At 45.7% G+C, this 20986-nt stretch overlaps 1 protein-coding gene across 3 annotated transcripts in view; it reads right to left on the bottom strand.

The window, feature by feature from the left end:
* ASCC2 (activating signal cointegrator 1 complex subunit 2) overlaps window positions 1–20986 on the bottom strand; it is a 1015237-nt gene that overhangs the window by 334225 nt on the left and 660026 nt on the right. For all 3 annotated transcript variants that reach the window (XM_069619287.1, XM_069619286.1, XM_069619285.1), the window contains 2 exons: window positions 6058–6177; window positions 4548–4769 (listed from right to left, as the gene is read on the bottom strand). In XM_069619287.1, the coding sequence (XP_069475388.1) occupies window positions 4548–4769; window positions 6058–6177 (342 nt within the window). The remainder of the gene's footprint in view (window positions 1–4547; window positions 4770–6057; window positions 6178–20986) is intronic.

Genomic DNA, 20986 nt, shown 5'->3' on the forward strand with positions numbered 1-20986 from the left:
GAATGATTACTTGAATAAATTCAAGATCGTACGCGACAGCACCCGCAGTTACCTCTCTACGGATAGGGAAACACTCATGACCAACCCAGATAAGGTTAAGAAATTGCTTTACACTCTAGACTGGTCCCATACGATCGAACGTCTACATTTGTACCCCTCTATGTGTAATATCAAAGATGAATATAGAAAAAGAGGTAGTCCATCGTTCATGATGTTTCAATTCCCAAATAAATTCTTTCGTTACCTTCTCCTCAAACTTAAGTGGAACTCTTTATTAACTACGGAGGTCCTGAGGAGAAGGAACATGATTGATGACTCTAATAGTCATTGCAGATTCTGTAATAAGATAGGGGTCTTAGAAACAGCTCAACATCTCCTCCTAGAGTGCCTCGAACTTACAACAAATAGGAATCTATATCTGAGGAAATTTCGTATTTCCGGGCTTTTGGGAGATGATGATTATACATGGTCCAGATGTCTATCTATTAATAACTTATCGGAAGGGCTTGCTGTGGCCAGGTTCATTAAATCCTTGGATCTGACCCAGGCTTTGGCTTGAGAGGGGTCTCTTAGCCATGAAGGGATATGATGCCTGGCCTCCTTTCACATGGATAGGTTTTACTCCCCCGTTTCTCTGTTTATGTCCAGTCTGGCTATGTTATACATGAATTTGGGCTAATTTGATTCGTTTTTATGAAACTGTTCTTTTTAAATCGTGTATATACTGAATTTTGCTATCACACTTTATACTGTAATGACAATTTTATATGACTCACTTTTCTTTAATCATTGGCATTGTTAATAATTAAATATATATGTAAAGGGTTTCATATGTAAACCAGATACAATAAAAAAAAAAGTATCTACAGCCTCATCATCATAGTCTGTGTCATAAAGATCGACGTAGGGAGGATCAACCTGTGGTGAAATATCCAGGGTGTCTGGGCGAGACCTTTTAGAAGGGGGTTGACTAGAAGGGATATTACCAATGGCTAGAGACCCATAGGCAGCTATAGTAGGAGTGTTTTGGATGCTTTGGAAAGCTTCTGGGTTTTTCTCATAAAAAATCCCAATAAAGGTCATCCTCCTCATTACCCTATCTATGACCCTATCTATGTCTTCACATGTCCATTGAGCTGAGCTCGAAAAGACATAGGGCCTAGTGTGGAAGCCTGAGGGGTTACAGTACCTTCTAAGGAGTCCTTTACAGGAGGAGAAACTTGGTCTGGTAAGGAATCTTTCCCAAGAGGTTGAGAACCCTTGTGCGTGTGAGAAGCCTTGTGAGGCTGGGAACCCTTGTGAGGCTGGGCCTTGGAAGAGGAGTGTGACCTATCTTTATGAGGCGTCTTGCAAGAGCTCTTCTTAGACTCCTTCTCCTTTCTATGTCTGTTTGGGGCGTGCTTTTCCAGTAAGTGGGCTAATCCCGCCTGCACTGAGGCCTTACCCGATTTCAACAGAGAACGTCGAAACTCGGTCTGGTGTGGCCCGATGCCTCGTCAGCCGACGTTCGACGGTTGGGTGCGGATTTATGCACAACGCCTGTGCTGTCTTTCAACAGTCCGGCCTGTCATGTGGCGATCGGGATCGCGAATGCCCAGGGGACAGCGAACTTGTGGACCTCTCCCTAGACGTCGTGCGTGGGGCCTTAGTCGACAACTGCGTCGAGTCTCAGCCCTGGGTTGTGTTTAGTGGAGGTAGGTGTTGTGAGAGCGCCAGTGCCGCCGAAGGTTGTCCCCATAACAGTGCCGCTGGCCTATCTTTTGGGGTCAGGGGCTTGCGCTTGGAAAACTAGTGTTTCCCCTTCGCCATCCGAAATGGCGGCGTTGCTACCATCGCTGAAGGTCCCCTACACGTCCATGGTGGCTTCGGCCTGCATGGCGTAGCGGGCCCAGCGTTTTGTCTTATGGTCCTTCAACGTCTTCGGTTTGAAGAACCTACAGGCTCGACAGTTCTCCTTGACGTGATCTCGTGGGAGGCAGAGATTGCACACCAGGTGCTTGTCGACCTAAGGGAATTATTTCCTGCAACTTGGGCAGAACTTAAAAGGGGCCTTATCCATGATAACATGTAATGGCAGCTAGGAAAATGTAATGTAGGAAAAGGGGCAAATACATTTTCAATGACCTCCCCCCTCGCTCCCTACTGCGTGGGCCGAAGCCCGGTGCGGCCCTCCAGGGCCGAACGGATTTGTCGAAATGATCTTCTTCAATGATCGTCTTCCTTCACTGTAGTCTAAGATTATCTTGATACTCAGTGAATAAAGTATAGGAAGGGAGATCTAGCTCTAATTATTATAATCAATGGCGATATGCCGAAAGAGGAACTACGCTATTGTGCGACCGTCTACGATGGCGGAAAAAAACAATCTGAGGGACCTTGACACGTGAAGGACCATGGGTACTGCGGATGTCACACTAGGGATAGTACTACTGGCACGGCCTCTCAACGTCCCTTTTCAAATTTTGAAAAAACAACAACTGTAATGTTCTGCAGCTTCCATTAGATGTTGGCCTATGCACAGCATGTGATATAAGCAGATTCCACAAGCCTCAGAAAAATATATATATATATATATATATATATATATATATATATATATATATATATATAGTTTTGCTTTGGTAGTGTTTACGTATGCTTTTAGATGTCTAGTGTTTTAAGGCCTAATACAGTATTTTTGTAATTCCGTCTGACTTAATCTTTCACAGTGCTGTGTGTGAAAACACAACTATTCCGCTAGCCCAGCACTCGCTTCAGAATGTGTCATTCATTTGTACTTAGATGAATGGTACCGCTGACACTGCTTGCTAGCCAAAACAAGTCTTTTGTACCATCTCATTATGAAAATGTCTGTTCCACTATCTACACTGTTTTTTATCATCATAGATATGTCAATTTGTTATTTGGTTCTGTATGTAAAAATGTTTTGTTCGTCCAAGATAAGTATTCTGTAACAGCGCCACAATGCCTATGGGCCGCTGGCGCTTTATAAATCCAAATAAATAAAATGTTTTTAAAAAGTGCGTGTGTGTGTGTGAGACACACAGTACCAGTACCCCACCCCTGTATCGCGAGAAGTCTAAGCCTTACTGCCCTGCCACTCTACCTTGATTGAGTTTCGCTACTTAATTCACTAACTGGGTACCTTAGAACCCTCCCACAGGGCTGCTACTGAAAGTCCATTTTAACAACGAATGTGCACCTTTGCTAAATCAGGATGTCCACTATCCCAAAGAGTTCTGCAGTCATTCTCTGGGGCTACTTAAGATTTCTTCTGTCTGAAGACTGCACAATTAGAATTTGGTTGGTAGTTAACAAGCATTTCCCAATCTGCATTGTGCAGAGGCCTCACCCATCAACACTCTTCCTTACATAGGACGTGTCTGATCATCCCCAGCCTAAATGGACAGAGCCTGGTTAGTTTAGCAGAAACACACAGCGGTAGTAATGCTCTTCTGACTGACATATCATATTTCATGCACTTGTTCGCAATAAGGGTTAACATGACTTCATTAAGGTTAAAGGGAGTTCTTTTTGTCTGTAACAATTTGATTGGGACTTACACCAATACACAATATATTCAGAAATTATAGAGTGCCCATAAAACAATATTTAGCAAATTGATGATAAAAAGGACAGTGCATGGCTTTCTAAAGAAATTAATTAAAAATTAATTAAAACACCTACAACTAGCCATCCAGTATTTACAAAAACTCAGTGGGACTCAAGGGGACAGAAGCTAATGGCAGTGGGGGGCCAGATACGCGGTTCAATTTAAAATTATGTCTTCAAACTAGGGAAGGGTCACCAAGTCTTGGACTCACGGTGTCTAAATGTGGCTTCTTTCTGGTCTTTCAAATGCTTGGTATCTATCTCTTTGCGTCAGCTGGCCCTTATGCAAGGTAGTGATCCAAGAGGTGAATCCTCGTAAGGTAATGAAGCACCATGGTCCAAGTGGTGCTTGAGAAACTGGGGGGTGATTAATTCTTAACATAGCACATAATCTAGGCTCAGCCAGAGTTCCCCTAGAATGAATAGCATTTGTTTCCAGTAAACATTTTAGCTTCTTATACTTCCTTTCTTCCCTTCTCAGGAGCCTGTACCTCGGCAACAGTTTAGTGAATGGGACCATCTTTCCATCTACAACATATCTAGGTTTTCATATTGCCAGACCTTGCAGTAAATCACCATGATCTGTACCTTTCTCACCTAATTCCTCCAGATATCCACGCCCAGATTCAGGGAGTAGGTGTCATACCTGTCCTGCAGTCAATGTGTTAACACCTCACAGGTTAATGGGAATTCTAACTGTAGATTACGTTTACAAATCCTCTTTCGATAGAAGAACCTTTTGCTGTAATGTTTCCCCTTCGCCATCCGAAATGGCGGCGTTGACACAGGGACAATCTGCTTATGATTTTACAGCCTCTGACTGATGAGATAGCTTTTTCACAAACTTACAAGTGTGGAGAATTTAAGTCAAGTCACTGGTGATGTTTTGTTGTAGAGTGGGTAAACGAGCAAGGTAGAGTATCTGCAGCACTTACCGTCTACTGATAAGCTCATCATCGGAGTCTGCATCATTAGCGCCAACCTGGTTTCCATCATATGTGTCATCATATTCATCCTCATAATCATCCTTGAACATCTGACCAGTTCCTTCTTCAATTGGGACTTCCTCTACAATCACACTATACTGTTGGTAGCGCTCACGCTGTTCCGCAACCACACTCCGGTCATTCAGGAACTGCTTGGAATCCTCTGCCCTCCTGCAGTTAAGAAGGAAAAGACAAAAAGGCTCATAGAATGGCAAGAAGGGCCACAGAGGCAAATCCTTTGCCTTTCAGAATGATGCAAGAAAGAATAAGTGCATCTCACAGGGGACACTCTACCTTTTCCACAAAACAGTATTGCAGTATTCTCTGAAATGTGCTCACCTTTAAAGTAGTGACTGGTGGATAAAATAACGTGCCTGCTTGAATATTTATATGGTGTGACTGGGCTCTTGGACAATACTCAGTGGCCAATGCCAATCTATTCACCTGCCACCTACTCTCCCTTTAAAGCCAGGCCTAATTAGAAAACCACAGGTTTCCCTTCAGAAAGGAGGAAGGGCTGGAAGGAAAAAAATGACCCAGCTTTGTTGGATTCTAGATGCGTCTGCATTTATAACAGCCCGAAGAAGGCATCAATAGAGCCCTTGGGTTTATACACAGCACCAGGATGTGCTTAAAAAATGTAAGGCAATTTCGGAGATGAACCCATCATCTACACCAAACTGTAGAAGTTGATCCTGCAATAACATTTTAACACACGAAAAAGACATCCTGTGCCTGATGCCGACTTTATATACATGAGTGTTGTAGAGGATGTTCGCCTTTTATATCTTAAAGGTATTGCAAAGTGTAGACATTGAGACGTCCGCTTTCTGCACTGCGAGACAATTTCTTTCAAGTTGACTAGGCCTTTCGGTTGCAGTTACAGTGCAATGTTTTTAGTTTGACTACCTAAAGTTGTGTTTTTTTAAAATAAGAATTTAAAAATAAGTTTTGCGCTTAATGATGTGGCATGTTTGCTGGATGTAAACTTATGCTCCTATGTGAATACTTACTTGCCTGTACAATAATCTGTATGCAAGATATGTTCAATTTATGAAACATTTTAAAGTATAAAAAACTATTACAAATAAATAAGTTGTTTTATTTGTCCATTTTAGGACATCCCCTGTTAAGACACAATGGGGATTGCAGACACTTAAGAATGCTAATGTTGCAGAACAAGTGAGCTCTTGCATGGACCCTCTGAAAACCAGCTGATATGCTTTGAAGGAATTATGCACCTGATAGCACTCAGACAGTTCTGCTCTCCCCACTTCCAGCTCAGTATGGCATTTGCTGGTAAGTGTTGTAGCAAAGACATCACTAGACAGAACATATATGCATTATTCCTATCAAAAATAGCAGTTAACCATAAATGGATCTAGATGACTAGATGCCTGTGGCCCAGCAGGAATGTCTCTGTACTACCTGCCTGTGAGTCCTTCACAATGACACTCACCTTCTGCCTTTCCACACCCTTGATGTATCAATGGAGTCCCTGCTGAAGACATCAAACTCATCGTCCTGGAAGACATTGGCACGGGATGCAAGAAGGGAAGACGGCTCAGATTTCACCTGCCTATAAAAACAATAACAATGACCACAACAATAAAGGAGAACAAATGACGTCCCTCCCCACAACCCACAGATAGGATGAAAATGTAAGGGTGTTCAGCCTTCACATCATCAGTATGGATTAAAGATGGGAAGGAGTCTCCACTGCCCAAAGGAATCACCATTTCGAATGATAGAGTAATAGATTCCATCTCTTCACATTTTAGCAGAAAGTGGAGCAGGTTCCCCATCTCAAAGCAACCGAGGGGATACACATTTTAGAACACTTAAACAACGCTATGTAAACATTTTTTTTTTAAACAGTTCCAGAGATCTCCACAGCCAAATAATAACAAACGAAATGCTGTGATTTTAACAAAGCAATGTTAACAAATTGCAGTTTCAGAACAGAGCATGAGGCCCTAATCCAATCCCACCCCTCGACAGGTTTTTGTAATATGCCACGTAAGATGAAGTCATAGATGACGCATCTAGCATTATATAAACTAAGTATAATCAACAAGTGTTGTGATCTTGCATACATCGATTTAATGAATGACGATTAACCCTGCCTTCCTTCATTGAGGTAAAAGCATTATTTTAGCATCTTCTTTGAGTCTGTCTGGTTATTTGGTCTGATACATTTAATTTGTAATTCCTTCTAGCACAAATAAGCTTAAAGGTACTACAGCACATTTTGGTATTGACCTAGAGCCCAGACCCAGTCTCCCAGACTCTCAACGACTCCCTCCATAAGCGGCAATTGCAGAGTTTCCTCAGGAGAGCGGCACGTAAAGAATCATGTGATCAAAATACAGTCGGCAGGTCCCCCTTTGCCAAAATTCCTGTCTGGTTCCTGCAGGGGCTCCGTGGACGAAAGGCTAACTGGTCGATTGTGGGACAGTTGATACCAAGGGACTTGAGCTGAGTGACGGAAGTAAGTAGACAATTGCGGCTGGTAAAAATATAGAGGGGGAGGGGCTGTGATTGTGTTATGTTGTATATGGAACAAGTTACTTACCTGTAACTGTTGTTCTCCAGCATGGGTCTTGCCTGGATTCACATGCTCATGAATATTCCCCGTCAGGCTGGGAATCCTCGGTATAGAAAAAAAAAATCAGTATCAGTTTCGTTTCTGATCTGTCTTTCTTAGTAGTAACCAATCACTGGTCTCTGGGTCATACTGCCCCCAGCCAATGACTGCCCTCTCCCTAAGCCCCGCCTCTGGCAGCCATCCTCAGATTTGGTAGCACGTAAAGTGGCAGTATGACCAAGTGAAGAGCCGCAGAGGGGTAGGCGGGAGGGTTCGCATGTGAATCCATGCCAGACCCATGCTGGAGAACAACAGTTACAGGTAAGTAACTTGTTCCTTCTCCAGCATGGGGTCTGGCATGGATTCACATGCTCATGAATAAGAGAATACATAGCAGTACACACATGCACAACCACGAGAGGTGGCAAGGCTCAACATTAAGCATCTCAACATTAAGCAGCTCTTACCTCCTCACCAGGCTCACCTTCAAGCGAACAGGTTGCACAGCACTGCTTGGCCGACTCTGGACTCCTTCCTGGAATCCCCGTTGACTCAGTAGAACTTCGTGAAGGTGTGCGTCGACCTCCACGTAGCAGCCCTGCAGATGTCAAGCAGGGGCACACCAGACAGGAACGCCGTAGTTGTAGTGATCGCTCTGATAGAATGGGCCCTCGGACAGCCAGGCAACGGTCGGTTTGCCAACAGGTGACAATGGGTGATGCAGCCAGAGAGCCACCTGGAAATGGAAGACTTGGAGAGGGCCTTCCCATGGTTCACAGGGCCAAAGTTCACAAAAAGTTGTGACGTCTTCCGAAAACTCTTTCAGCGGTCCACATAGAACTTCTAGACACATCCAGCGAGTGCAAAGTCCTCTCAGCCGACGACAAAGGCGTCGGGAAGAATACAGGTAACACCAAAAGCTCGTTTAGATGAAAGTCCGATGGCACCTTGGGCATGAAGGAGATATGAGTCTGTAACACCACCGTCGTCTCGTGGAATGTCAAATAAGGTGGTTTACAAGAGAGGGCCTGGATCTCTCCCACTCGTCGTGCAGAGGTGATGGCCACAAGAAAAGCTGTTTTCCACGACAAAAACTTCAATGGCGCCAAATGCATAGGCTCAAACGGGGGACCCATGAGCCTAGTAAGCACCACAATGAGCTCCCACACCGGGCCGGAGCCTTCAACGGCGGGAACGAGAAGAATAGTCCTTTGACAAACTCCTTGAACAAATGATGCGACCATAAGGATGATCGTCCAGGAGATCTGGTGTAGCGGGAAATAGCCGCCAGATGAACTTTGATGGAAGCATGGGCCAGTCCTGCCTTGGCCAACGACAACAAATACGGGAGCACGTGCGGAGCAGTGGCTCGTAGAGGGTCGATCTTCTGAGTACGGCACCAAACGGCGAACCTCTTCCACTTGTGCCCGTAGCATGTGAGAGTAGATGAAGCTCTGGCCTTGGCGAGCAACTCCTTACAATCTGCTGGGAGATCGTAGTCTCCAAACTCTAGTGCTGCAGGAGCCAGGCCTTCAGGTTCAGTGATCCTGGGTCGTGGTGCAGAATCGCGCCTCCTTCCCTGGCGAGAAGATCTGCGTCCGCCGGAAACTTGACTGGAGGGGATGCTATCATGTCCAGAAAGTCCGGGTACCATATCTGTCTCTGCCATGCCTGTGCGACGAGGATCATCCTGCACAGGGACCGTCTGAGTTGAATGACTAGTCGAAGAAGCAACAGCAACGGAGGGAACGCATACAGAAACAGGCCGTCCCAGGGGAAAGAGAATGTGTCCCCCATGCTCCCCGGCTGGGGAAACCTGCTGGCGAACCTCCGGCACTTGGTGTTTGTCGCTGTCGCGAACAGATCGATCTGGGGATTGCCCCATCTGCGGAACAGGCGGTCCACTTGGTCCTGCCAAAGCTCCCACTCGTGACAAGAGTGCAGCTCCCTGCTGAGAGAGTCAGCGATGGTGTTCTTCACTCCTGCTATATGAAAAGGGACAAGGAACATCCCCTGGGCTACAGCCCAGTGCCAAAGATCCTGTTCCCCCCTGCCTCTGGATGTAGAACATCGTGGTGGTGTTGTCCGTGAAGACCCTTACCACTTTGCCCTTGAGGGACGGAAGGAAGGACTTGAGGGCCCAAAATACTGCCCGCAGCTCGAACACGTTGATGTGCAACGACTTCTCCTCCGGTAGACACAGGCCTCTGGCATGAAGACTTCCGGAGTGCACTTCCCATCCTTCCATGGAGGCGTCCATCGTGAACGTCTCCTGATGAGGTGGGGTCTGGAAATCTGCGTCTGCGGACAGATGTGCACGCACTCCCCACCACTGTATCGCTTGACGGAAACTCTTGTCGAGTGTGATCTTGTCATCGAAGCTCCCCGCCACTTGAATCAAAAAGGAGTCGAGGAACTCCTGCAGCGGACGCATCCGCATCCTGCACAGGCTGAATGAGGTATATACATGACAACATCATGCCGAGTAGGGACTTGATAGACCTCCCCTTTGCTACCTTCAGGGCCAACAGCTGTTGTACCTTGCCCAAGATGGCAGCGATCCTCTCCTCCGACGGAGACGCCAGAGACAACACTGTGTTGAGTCGGGCTCCCAGAAACAGAGCGTCCTGCGATGGAGTCAAGCAGGACTGCAAACTTTATCGAGAACCCCAGATCCGACAGGAGTTGGACTGTCTATGTTGTGTGGTCGACAGCAATGTCCTTTGAGTTTGCCTGGATGAGCCAGTCGTCCAGGTACGGGTACACGTGGATCCCTCGTAGATGTAGCTGCACCGCCACCGGGGCCAGGCACTTGGTGCACACTCGTGGCGCCGACTTCAACCCGAAGAGAAGGGCCTTGAACTGGTAGTGTTGTCCTTGAACCACGAAGCGTAGGTTCTTGCAGTGTCCCTTGTGTATGGGGATATGAAAATAGGCCTCTTCCAAGTCCAGCGACGATAGAAAATCCCCCCCTTCCAGCTGTCCTAGCACGTGCTGAAGTCACCATCCGAAACCTTTGGGATTGGATGTACTTGTTCAGACGGCGGAGGTCCAGAATGGGCCTCCAACCGCCGGTCTTCTTTCTGATGAGGAAATAACAAGAGTACACTCCGGAGCCTCTTTGGGACAAGCTCGATCGCCCCTTTTCTGATCATGGCCCGTATTTCCAGCAGCAGCTGAGGGATGCGGTTTTCCTGATGGGCCACTGGTGGTATCCATGGACATTCCGTTGGAACTCTAGGGTATGTCCGTGGGCGAGAGCGTCCAGCACGCAACGGTCGGTGGAGATGGTCTTCCACGTGCTGATGAAGTTCGCCAGCCGGCCTCCCACTGGGGTGCACAGGTGGGGGCCCGACTACACGGCCGGGTCAATCTTGCTTCGATGATGAAGCGCCGCCTTGGGGATGACGACGTCCACCTCCAGACTTGGTGCGGCCCCTGTAGGTCTCCTGGGCCGACGAGTGGGGGGGTTGACGGTAGGACGAGACAACTCCTCTGAAACCTTTAGAGGAACCTTGGGATTTCCCTCCAGAAGTCCAGAAGGACGGCCGCCGTTGCTGAAGCGTAACCAGGGCACGAGCCATCTCAGTGTCCGCTTTGATGGCCTGGAGAGACTTGTCCACAGTCTTTCCAAACAAATTGTCCCAGTGGAAGGGCATGTCCAACACCTTCGACTGAACATCCTGGCGGAAATTCGTGGCCCTCAGCCAACCTTGCCGAAGAAAGGCAAACGCTGTTGCCCATTTGGTGGAATCCCGTGTCGGCAATGTCCATGACCACTGCAATGGCGTGGTCCGAAGCCACCTCGTCTTCCTGTAGAATCTCCAACTCCTCAGCCCGCTTGTCGTCGGGAAGGAAGTCCAGGAGAGGGGCCATCTTCAACCAAACCAAAGTTCCCTGTCGTAACGCGCCACGATGGCAAGGGCATTAGCGGCTTTGATGGTCGTTGCTGCCGACGAGATCAGTCTTCGTCCTATGGCATCCAACTTCTTCCACTCACCGTCCGGGGGGAGGAGGCCGCCGACGAGGATGAGCCCGAAGACTTCTTCTTGGCCGCCGCCGAAAACCACAGAATCTGGAGATGGCTGGGACCGTAAGCACTTGGGCGCAGAGTCCGGCACCCTGTATTTCTCCTCATAGCGATCCCTATTCGCCAGAGCCGATGAAGGATTCTTCATGAGGGACAAACCGTTGTCCCAAATATCATCCAATAACGGGATTGAAAGTACGGTCTTCCTCTCCGCCTCTCGGCGCTGGTAAAAGAAACCCTCTTTCTTCTTCTCCTCCGGGACGAGCTGGAACAGCTCTGAGGGCCTGGAGATCATGGCATGGAATGAGCCAATCTCCTCGGGCGGTGAAGATCTGGCCGGCGGAGACGGGAGAACCCCCAGGCCGCCGTCGTCGTCCGTACCAGTGCCCGTCGTTGCCGTGTCCGGTTCCATGTCATCCTTCGGTGGGGGAGAGGGAGGCGAGGGGTGAAAAGGCAGAGGGGGGTGAACTCTCCTCCTCTTGGGTGGTGGTTCCTCCGATGGCCTTGGTGCAGCGGGCGGGGCCGCCGGTGCTATAGGCATCCTTGTCTGGATTTCTGAGAAAAGGGTATGCAGAGCCGTCAGAATGTCCACAGAGATATCCCCAGGTGGTTGCTGAGGTGGAAACAATGGGGACTGGGGCGTTTGAGGCTTAGGATCCGCTCCGTCGTCACTGCCCCGTTGCTCCTCGTCGGTCACCTCGTTGTCATCTTCACTGTCGCCCTCGTCGGGATCCCCCCATAGGGCCTGCTCTCGACGCATCTCCCCTCCTGGAGGACCGGGAAGTTGGTGAGCTCTTCCTCTGAGGAAATGTCTGTGCCCTGGAGGACTACCATGCCACCCCTTCTCTGCGACGAGGGGAGACTGTTTCGGTGAAATGATGGGCATCACCTTCTCCGGAGTCTTCTCGATGGGCTAGATAGAGGACTCCCTCCTGGCAGGCAGGAATACCCTCACCTTAGGTGCCGTACCCTGCGAATCCGCTCCGGCGGCCTTCGCGAGGGACCCTGCTACTACTTCGATGGAAGTGTGGCTCTTAGCCTTATGCACCTGGGCCTTCGTGGTCTTGACTGTGTCACCTTAGGGGGAGGGTCGTGACCCCATTCCCACTTGGCCTTCTCAGTCTGTCCGGCCTGGGTCTTCTCCCAAAGCTTGCCCGGATGGTCCGACTTCCTCTTCTTTGAAGAACCTGAGCGTTGGCTCGTGCACGAAGGTGCTGGAGATGCTGAACTCGCCTTGGCTGCCGAGGAGCCCGTCACAACGGCGCTCCCGGAGGCAGTGGACTTGAAGTGATCAGCCTTATGTTGGGCCCCAGTGGGAGGGGCGCCCTCAAAGTTCTTGGAAGACTGCTCCGCTTTCTTCTTCTGGGCAGGGGAGGCATGCTGCCGGGACTCACCCGGAGCAGGGGCCTTGGCCTGCAGCTACTCATTGAGGCGTTTGCGTCGGTCGGCCTGTGTGCGTGGCACCGTCTCCCGACAAGCCACGCAGTCATCCTCCACATGCGTCTGGTCCGAATGCAGGCAGTAGAGGCACAGGGACTGTCCATCGTCCGAAAATACGTTCTGTAGGTTGCAGCCGGGGCAAATCTTGAAGAGAGGCGCTGAGTCCTTCTTCTCCTCTGCCATATCCACGCGGTGTAGGCCTCGAAGAAGCTTCTCGAATCCTCCAAGAAGAAACTCCGCCCTTGAAGGGTGCTGAAGAATCTGAAAACGGGTCCCCATTAATCAGAAAGGTTAATCGGTGGAGCTTGAGGCTCGATTGACTGAAAAAATAGAGTAAAACTCTTAGAAAAATCGCAAAACGCAGTAAAAGCTCGAGAGCTATAGCATGAGAACTCCCAACACTTGAACGTGCGGGCAAAATCTGAAGATGGCTGCCAGAGGAGGGGCTTAGGTAGAGGGCAGTCATTGGCTGGGGGCAATATGACCCAGAGACCAGTGATTGGTTGTTAGGAGAAAGACAGTTCAGAAGTGAAACTGAAGCTGATTTTTCTTTACCGAGGAGTCCCAGCCTGACGACGGGGAATATTCATGAGCATGTGAATCCATGCCAAACCCCATGCTGGAGAACAATTTTTTCCTTAAATTATTTGGACAAAGGATTGAAGTCAATCAAATAGCCAGAATTAGACAAAACCAAAATATAAATAAAAAAAGACAGCTTAAAGATACTAAAAAACAATGAACGATATAAAAATAATTAACGGAAAGTGTAAACGAAGGAGCAAGAAGAACAGTGCCAGTAGATTTTTTTAAAAAATAACAAAAGTAGGGAAAATAATCAGATTTTCGGAATACGATCAGAGACTGATGGTGCCTGCTCAAATATATTAAAACAATATATTTAATAAACTTGGAAGGAAGAGGATAAAATTGGGTAAGTATTGGCAGTCTGAATTGACTTGTCATCATGGAAGAAGCACCTCTCACACATTTATGAAGAACATTACCAAGATATACAGCCAAAATTAGGCAGTATCATTCCGAATGGATTAAGGGCACAACCAATAAGACAGTTATGCCCTGGCCTCCAGGAGGTTTGTTGTGAAATACGGTATAACGTAATCTGGCAACATATTTACATGCCACACATAAGGGAAAGAGGCTAGAGAAAAAGTTGGCAGTATTAGAGCTTTGGAAAATTTATCAGAATGAGAAAGAAGACCCAGTCTATAGAGAGTGGATGCTTCACCAGCATAAAGGGGAAGATGTAACGCACTCAGCTCCTCTATTCCCTCCTGAGAAAGAAGACGTAGAGTATAAAGAGATGGGATTTTACCCTCTAACGGAATTAAAAGCAGCAGCAGTTTATGCCAATCCACCATACAAACCCCCTGCTTATTCTAGTGAAGAGACAGACACACGATGAAAGTAAACAGCATGATGAGAAAAAGGATAGACAGAATAAACAGATAGAAGAGGCAGAGAAACAAAAAAGAATGAAAGATACAGTTTAAAGGGGTGACAATAGTACAGAACAAATAGATGGGAGGACAAATATTGCTTAAACTAGATGATAAAGGTATTGATGGAGTTCGAGAAAGCGAGGAAAGGGAATGGCGAGATAAGAAAGAAGGAAGAAGAGGGACTATACAAACAAGAGAGGGTCAAGGAATGTAAGCAAAGGGAAGAACGAAGAAAGCATGAGGCTTAAAGAGGAAAGGAGAGACTAGAAGAAGAGAAACGCGAAAAAGCAGAAGCCCAAAGATTGAAAGTATGCAGGTTGCAAAGAAGGCGAGAGGAAGAGGAGTTAAGGGAAATAAAGAGAAGAGAGGAAGAAGTGAACAGAAGTAGGGTATTTAAAGACGGGATTGACTATCTATGCAGTAAAAGCATGATACCCATAGAAACGCAAGGGCGAACCGAAGAAGAGAGAGGGTCATAACCGTCTCGTGGAGGGTTGCGAGGATTAGTAGAATTATTAACATGGAGAGAAGAAGACACAGAGACCATAGGGACAAGGATGGAGAAATGATATCGACAAATGAGGAATAAGGAAGGATATAGAACTCAAGAGGGTGTACAAGGAGCCTCCTTTAAAGAAACAGGAGGAAGCTTAGATGACATCAGAATGGACGATCATAGAACATTATCTTTAAGTAGGTTAGATCTTGATGACGTGGAAGAGGGCAATACTCATACGAGTTGGGCATAATAATGTCAGATGAAGAAAGGAAAAGCAATGAAAGGATGCGAAAAGAAGGTGCATATGGATTTTCAAGCGAATCAAGTGTAGATAGAGGGGTAAAATAGTCAGATTTAGAGGACCCTAGAGGAAGAACACTAGAACCAATACCATATACTGAACTTCTGCAAGTACGATCGCACAGTACAGGGGATATTTCCCTGTTTTATGTGATCAGACGAAGGGCATTGGCAGGAAGAAAACAAGCAGGAGATGATAATGCTGCCTGGAGAACTAGGAGTGTGGGGAGGTATGACCAAGGTTTTCACAGTTTACACTATTAGAGAAAGGAGGGGGTTGACCACAATATATACCATGGCCCCAGATGGATAAGGAAAATGTAAAGTGCACACTGCTGAGTTTAACTTCCGGTGCAGGAAAATGGGTCAAATTAGAGAAAAGGACATCAGGAATGACAATACCTATAGGCAATCTAAAAGGCCTATTATCAGCTATCCTGGGGGAGAGAGCCGATGACATTTGGAAAAAAAACAGGGTATCCAAAAGCAACTGTGCAAAACACAATGCATGATGGAGCGCCATTCAAAAACTGTAGAGCAGACCTATGGTGAGTGCTTAGAGTACAATATCCAGATACATCGGATATTGGGGCGATAATGACTATGAAGATGACGGAGGATGAATACCCCATTGCTTTTATTCAGGATATTCAGGACAGATGGAGTTCGAAGGCGCACGAAACGTGGAATGAAACAGTAGCGTTATTTTATCACATATGTCAAGGACTGCCAGAGCCAGTACAAAGGCAGTTAAAGAAGCAGGTGGGAACGGAATCAAAGCCATGGCCAGAGATACAATTGGCAATAGTGCATTATTTTTTTTTATTTTTTTTATTTGTATCGGCTAAAATGAATCAACCTTTCAAATATACAAATCATGAAACATAAATACATTTAAACAATTCAACTTTGAACAAATAAGATTGATTGAAAAATAAAAAAATAAAAAATAGTGCATTATTGCAGAATGCTAAAAGAAAAGACAAGGAGAAAGCCAAGGATAGAAAGCAAGAAGAGGTGAAGTTAGTGCAGAAGAAATGATCAAAGTTCACCATAAAGGAAGCAGTGTTGACAAGTAATGAGAGAAGCACAGCGCAAGTAGTGCAGTTGCAACAGCAAAATATTATAGTAAATTATCAAACCAGAATGAGTATAATTATATGCCAAGAGGCAGAGAGAATGGGCCTCGAGGAGGATTTCAAAACCGTCAAGGAAGGGGAGGATCTAATGGCGGACAGCCACTAATATGTTGGAATTGTGGAAAAATAGGACATATGGCTAGAGCATGTAGAAGCAGAGGAGGCATGCAACAACAGATGGGATATGCTCCACAATACAATACAGTCTCACGAGGATATTATGCCCAAGATCAGATGCAAAACCAGGCATGTGCGCCACAACCCCGGCCAGTACAGACACAATTGCCACAACCCTAGCAATTCCAAAAAAGCGGCAATGCAAACACAGTAATTACAGGGGCAGCAACAGCAAACAACTATGCAAATGCAACAGGCACCCACTCAACAAATACAATACATCCCAATGCAACAGACAGGCGCATCACAATGGCAAATGGACACAGGGGCTACACAAGTAGTAAAACCCAAATTAGGGAGTACGACTGTGGTGAGAGGGAATCCTTTCACAGGCACACGGATGAATGTATACCCACACTAGTACAGCCCACAGGATGACCAGATGTGTTCAGTACTATCTGTAACACCAGACCCCCAAGAGGAACCAAGGTGACGAAAGGAGACAAGACATTTTCTTTTCTTATAGACATTGGAGCGACGCGTTCCTGTGTCCGTGAGGGAAATTATCCAATGTCAAGCATTGTCATAAATGATCAGGGATTTTTTGGGGTAACAAATTTAGTTACATTTACAGACAAATTACCCATTTCTATAGAGGAACACATAATGTCTATGCCATTGCTATACTCTAAACAGACACCGTTAAACATACTAGGACGTGATTTAATGCAAAGCTTAACATGACAATATCTTTTACTGACAAAGGCATAGTGTGTTCAACCCCAGGGATACATTATATGAATGAGAGGGAATTTATATTAGCCTTTGCAGGAAAGAAAGCCTTACTGGGAGTCCGTCTGGACAAGGAGGTATTTTTATATGAAGTGACTGTTTTATTACCTAAATTGGCAGGAACATTATTAAGGATACCTGATACATTTTTGTTCAGGCCAGAAATTCCTAGGGATGAAAAAGGGCAGCTTATTCCTTTGGAATTAGAAGCAGAAGTGGTAAGAGAAGAAAAGGTGATGCTTCATGGGGCAGAAGATGAGGGAAGGGGATGGAGAACGGTGATAGCCTTCAATGAATGATATAGACTGACAAGACTTGACAGATGAAGAACTGTTTAGGGATGACTATTCAGATGATAAGTTAGTATTAAGTCTCACTCATTGGATTAAAGTTGAGAACATACAGATACCACAGAGAATGGCGTTGGAAAAAAAAGAAACCGCAATTTTTTCAGGAAGACTTGGAAAAAGTGCCAAGTATTTTATGGACCACAAGTCCATATGACGTGGACCTATTGAAAGGAGTGGGAGCAATGAAAATTAAGATTAAATCAGGAGTTATTTTGCCATGTGCAAAACAGTACCCGATGCCCAGAGAAGTGGATGAGGGGATATTCAAAACTATATCCACCCTAATGAAACAAGGCATTCTAGTACCATCAGATTCTCCAAGCAACACGGCTGTGTATCCTGTCAAAATATCAATGTTGGGTTTGTGGAGGTTTATACAGGATTTTCGCCCCTAAAAAATATCGTCAAAGCAGAGTTTCCTTTAGTTCCAAACCCTGCAACAATATAACAATATGTGCAATGGTCTGTCAAAAGCCAGGTATTTTACTGTTTTCCTCAATTCCCCTAAATGAAGACTCACAGGATTTGATTTTGTTCTCATAAAGAACGATTCACCTGAAACATACTTGTTTGCCCCAGGGGTACTGCGAGTCCCCTTTGAATTTTTAATAGAGTCCTTCAGATGGACTAGGGAAATGTTCAGCTTGAAAGCCCCATAATTCAATGCGTGGATGACATTTTAGTATGCTGTGAGACAGAAGAAAAATGTAGAGGAGACTCTGTCAAACTTATGACGATACTCGCAGAGAAAGGGTATAATGTAGACAAAGAAAAATTACAATATTGTCAAGAAGAAGTATTATATACAGGACAGTTAATCTTGCATGAAGGAAGAAAAGTTACACCTGAAAGAGCAGAAGCCATTATGAGAACTGTACAGCCAAAAATGGTGCAACAAGTGCAGCAATGTTTAGGTCTGTGCAATTATTGCAGGGCCTGGGCTTTTGACTACTGTACATATTTTCAACCACTTTAAAAGCGCCTAAAGAAGCAGCAGGGGCTAAAACCAAATTAGTGTGGACAGAAGACATGACTGAAGGATTTAATAGTTAAAAAACATGATTAGTACAGCTCCTGTATTAGGGATTCCAAATTATAGTGAAGAATATAACTTATTTTCCCATTCAAATGGAGAAGTCATGACAGCAGTCCTTACACATAAAACGACACTAGGACATGGTCATAAACAATTAGCTTATTACAGTGGGATTTTAGATCCAGTTATGAAAGAAGACTATCCCTGCAAACAGTCTTTGGCAGCTGCTGCATTTGCCATAGAAAAGGCTTCAAGTATTATGTGGTGTTCCGTAACTCTCTTTGTAGAGCATGCATTATTTGCAATCTAAGAAAAACCCCAAAAGTATATTGACTACTCAAAGAGCATCGGGGTACGAGGTAAGGATCTAAAACCCTGCGATCAAAATTGTTAGGTGTAGCACACTCAATTCAGCAACGTTTATAGCTGAACCAGTGGGAGATGATGACTATGTGCATGACTGTGTCACATATACTGAATGTTAGAACAATATTCCCTTTGTTAGAGAGAATGCTCTAGGAAGGGCGCAGGGCGAGTGGATTTCATTGATGGTTAATCCAGGATCTACCGAAAAACAGGGGTGAGACAATCGGGATCAGCAGTAGTAAAGATGACCCAACGGGGTACAGTTGAAGTATTGATAAATCGAAGATTGTTGCCAACCTATTCAGCGCAGGCTGCAGACTTAGCCACGCTTATTGATGCACTATGAAGTGAAGAGAGCTTCCCAGGAATGCCCCTGCTCACCCCTATGAACATGATATGAACAAACCTTCAATCCAACTTGTTTTCCATCCTGATGAAGGCCAACCATTTGCCAGCTTTATGGATTAGGGGATGAATTGCCGAAACACAGTAGGGTTGACTCCTTTTTTCCCCAGTTTTTTAATGTCAACACTGTCAATTGTGTACTGTTGTGTACTAGATTCACATGTTACTTGTTCACTGAAATCCCTACATTCTGTAAGGGATTCTACATGTTCATCCACACTCGAATTCAGCTAATGTAACTTGAAAAAATATCAATGTACTGTTCACAGATATTGTTTTGTTCTCAATTTGTGTCCTGCTCCGAAGAACAATTTTGATAATTATGTTTTATTCATTCAAATAATTGGACAAATCAATTAATTGTTCATACTTCTAACTAGAGCAATGTTGTTTTATGTAGGGTCAATGTTATGAGTGTACATGAGTTCAACCACCCTGATCATTTTGTTACACAGTTTCAAAGCTACCTGGGTAGATCAGGGCCATGTCAGGAGCCCTTTGCTATTGTACATATGCAGAGAGGTACTCTCTCAGAGAGCCATTCTAACATTATCCAGTGAATTTCTTTATGGATACAGGTGCCTCAATAGTGATCATGGATCCCAACACCATAATGGATAGCATTGACTAAATGCTGAGAACCCACTGTGCCGATGTTATTAGTGACACCACGACATAGCTGCGTTAGTCATGAAGCACACTCGCAACCATGCACAGCTTACACAAACACAAACTCGTATACACGAAGAACATGCTTACCCAGTTCTGTAGATAGAGGACAGATCCATATACACACCATCAAAGCTTTTTTATTATTTTCCTCATCAGCCAAGTGCAGCAAAGCTAAAAGCAAGGCACCAAAGAGATCAGAGCAAGCTTGCGGATTCTTATGACAAATTAACCCTATGGAACTACAGGAGTATATAAGGAGTCTGGTAGGCCCACTACGACTAACCTATAGGAAATATAGCACACTATAAGTGTGTAGAAATCAAATTATAAGTCCAATGAAAATCACAGAAGGCCTCAAGCTGCAGGACACCAGACGAGGGAAGCAGACTTAGGCTGCACGAAGTGGGAAGACGGAGCTCACAGCCAAGGTCAGAAGTAAACAAGCCCATTCCAATCTTCAAACGACAGGGGGCTAGCTGCAGAAAAACAGAATAAATCCTCATAATTGCAGACCCGGAGAGCTTGGTTTTGTGGTCCACAACCACGTGATGCGGCTTAGCTAGACAATGGGTGTTCACCCGCGGTGGGAAGATTAAAAGTTCGCAGCAACCCAGACGAGAAGTGAAACATGATTACATTTACCATGTTGCAATGTGGAACGCACTCTCATAACCAAAAGTGGTGTTGCTACCAGATACACTGGGACACAGTCATTTCACATCACCTTGAAGAGGTGCCCGGAGTTGCTGAGAACCGAACTGTGTCCCAGGCCTGGGGAGACCAGTTCTAACCAATAAGGGGACAGAAATCCAGGGGTGGATGGCAGAGGTCTAGGACCAATGGTAAGTCTGCGACTCTGCAACAATGTAATAGATAGTTCCTTGGGGACGGGGCAGGTCAGCCACCTGACATGGAAGGTCCAGTAGAATTGGATGTATACTGACCCTCTATAGGGTCTACCACTCCAAGCATTCAATACAAGTAAGTGATAAGTAAGGGCCAAGGTGATGACGCAATCTGGTATCAAAACGTGGAGACACGTCTTGTGGAATTGGAGATTCTAGAGAACTGGGATTGTCCTGTATGATCCCTGTCGGGTTTTGCATCCCAGAGTGCCTCTGAGTGCGGTTTGCTGCCTTGCTGCCATTCCGCAATCTCTAATTGCAAACACTGGAAGTAAAGTGTGATAATT

Source organism: Ambystoma mexicanum, chromosome 10 (genome assembly GCF_040938575.1).
Source record: "Ambystoma mexicanum isolate Mex_15411 chromosome 10, UKY_AmexF1_1, whole genome shotgun sequence".
Lineage (NCBI taxonomy): Eukaryota > Metazoa > Chordata > Amphibia > Caudata > Ambystomatidae > Ambystoma > Ambystoma mexicanum.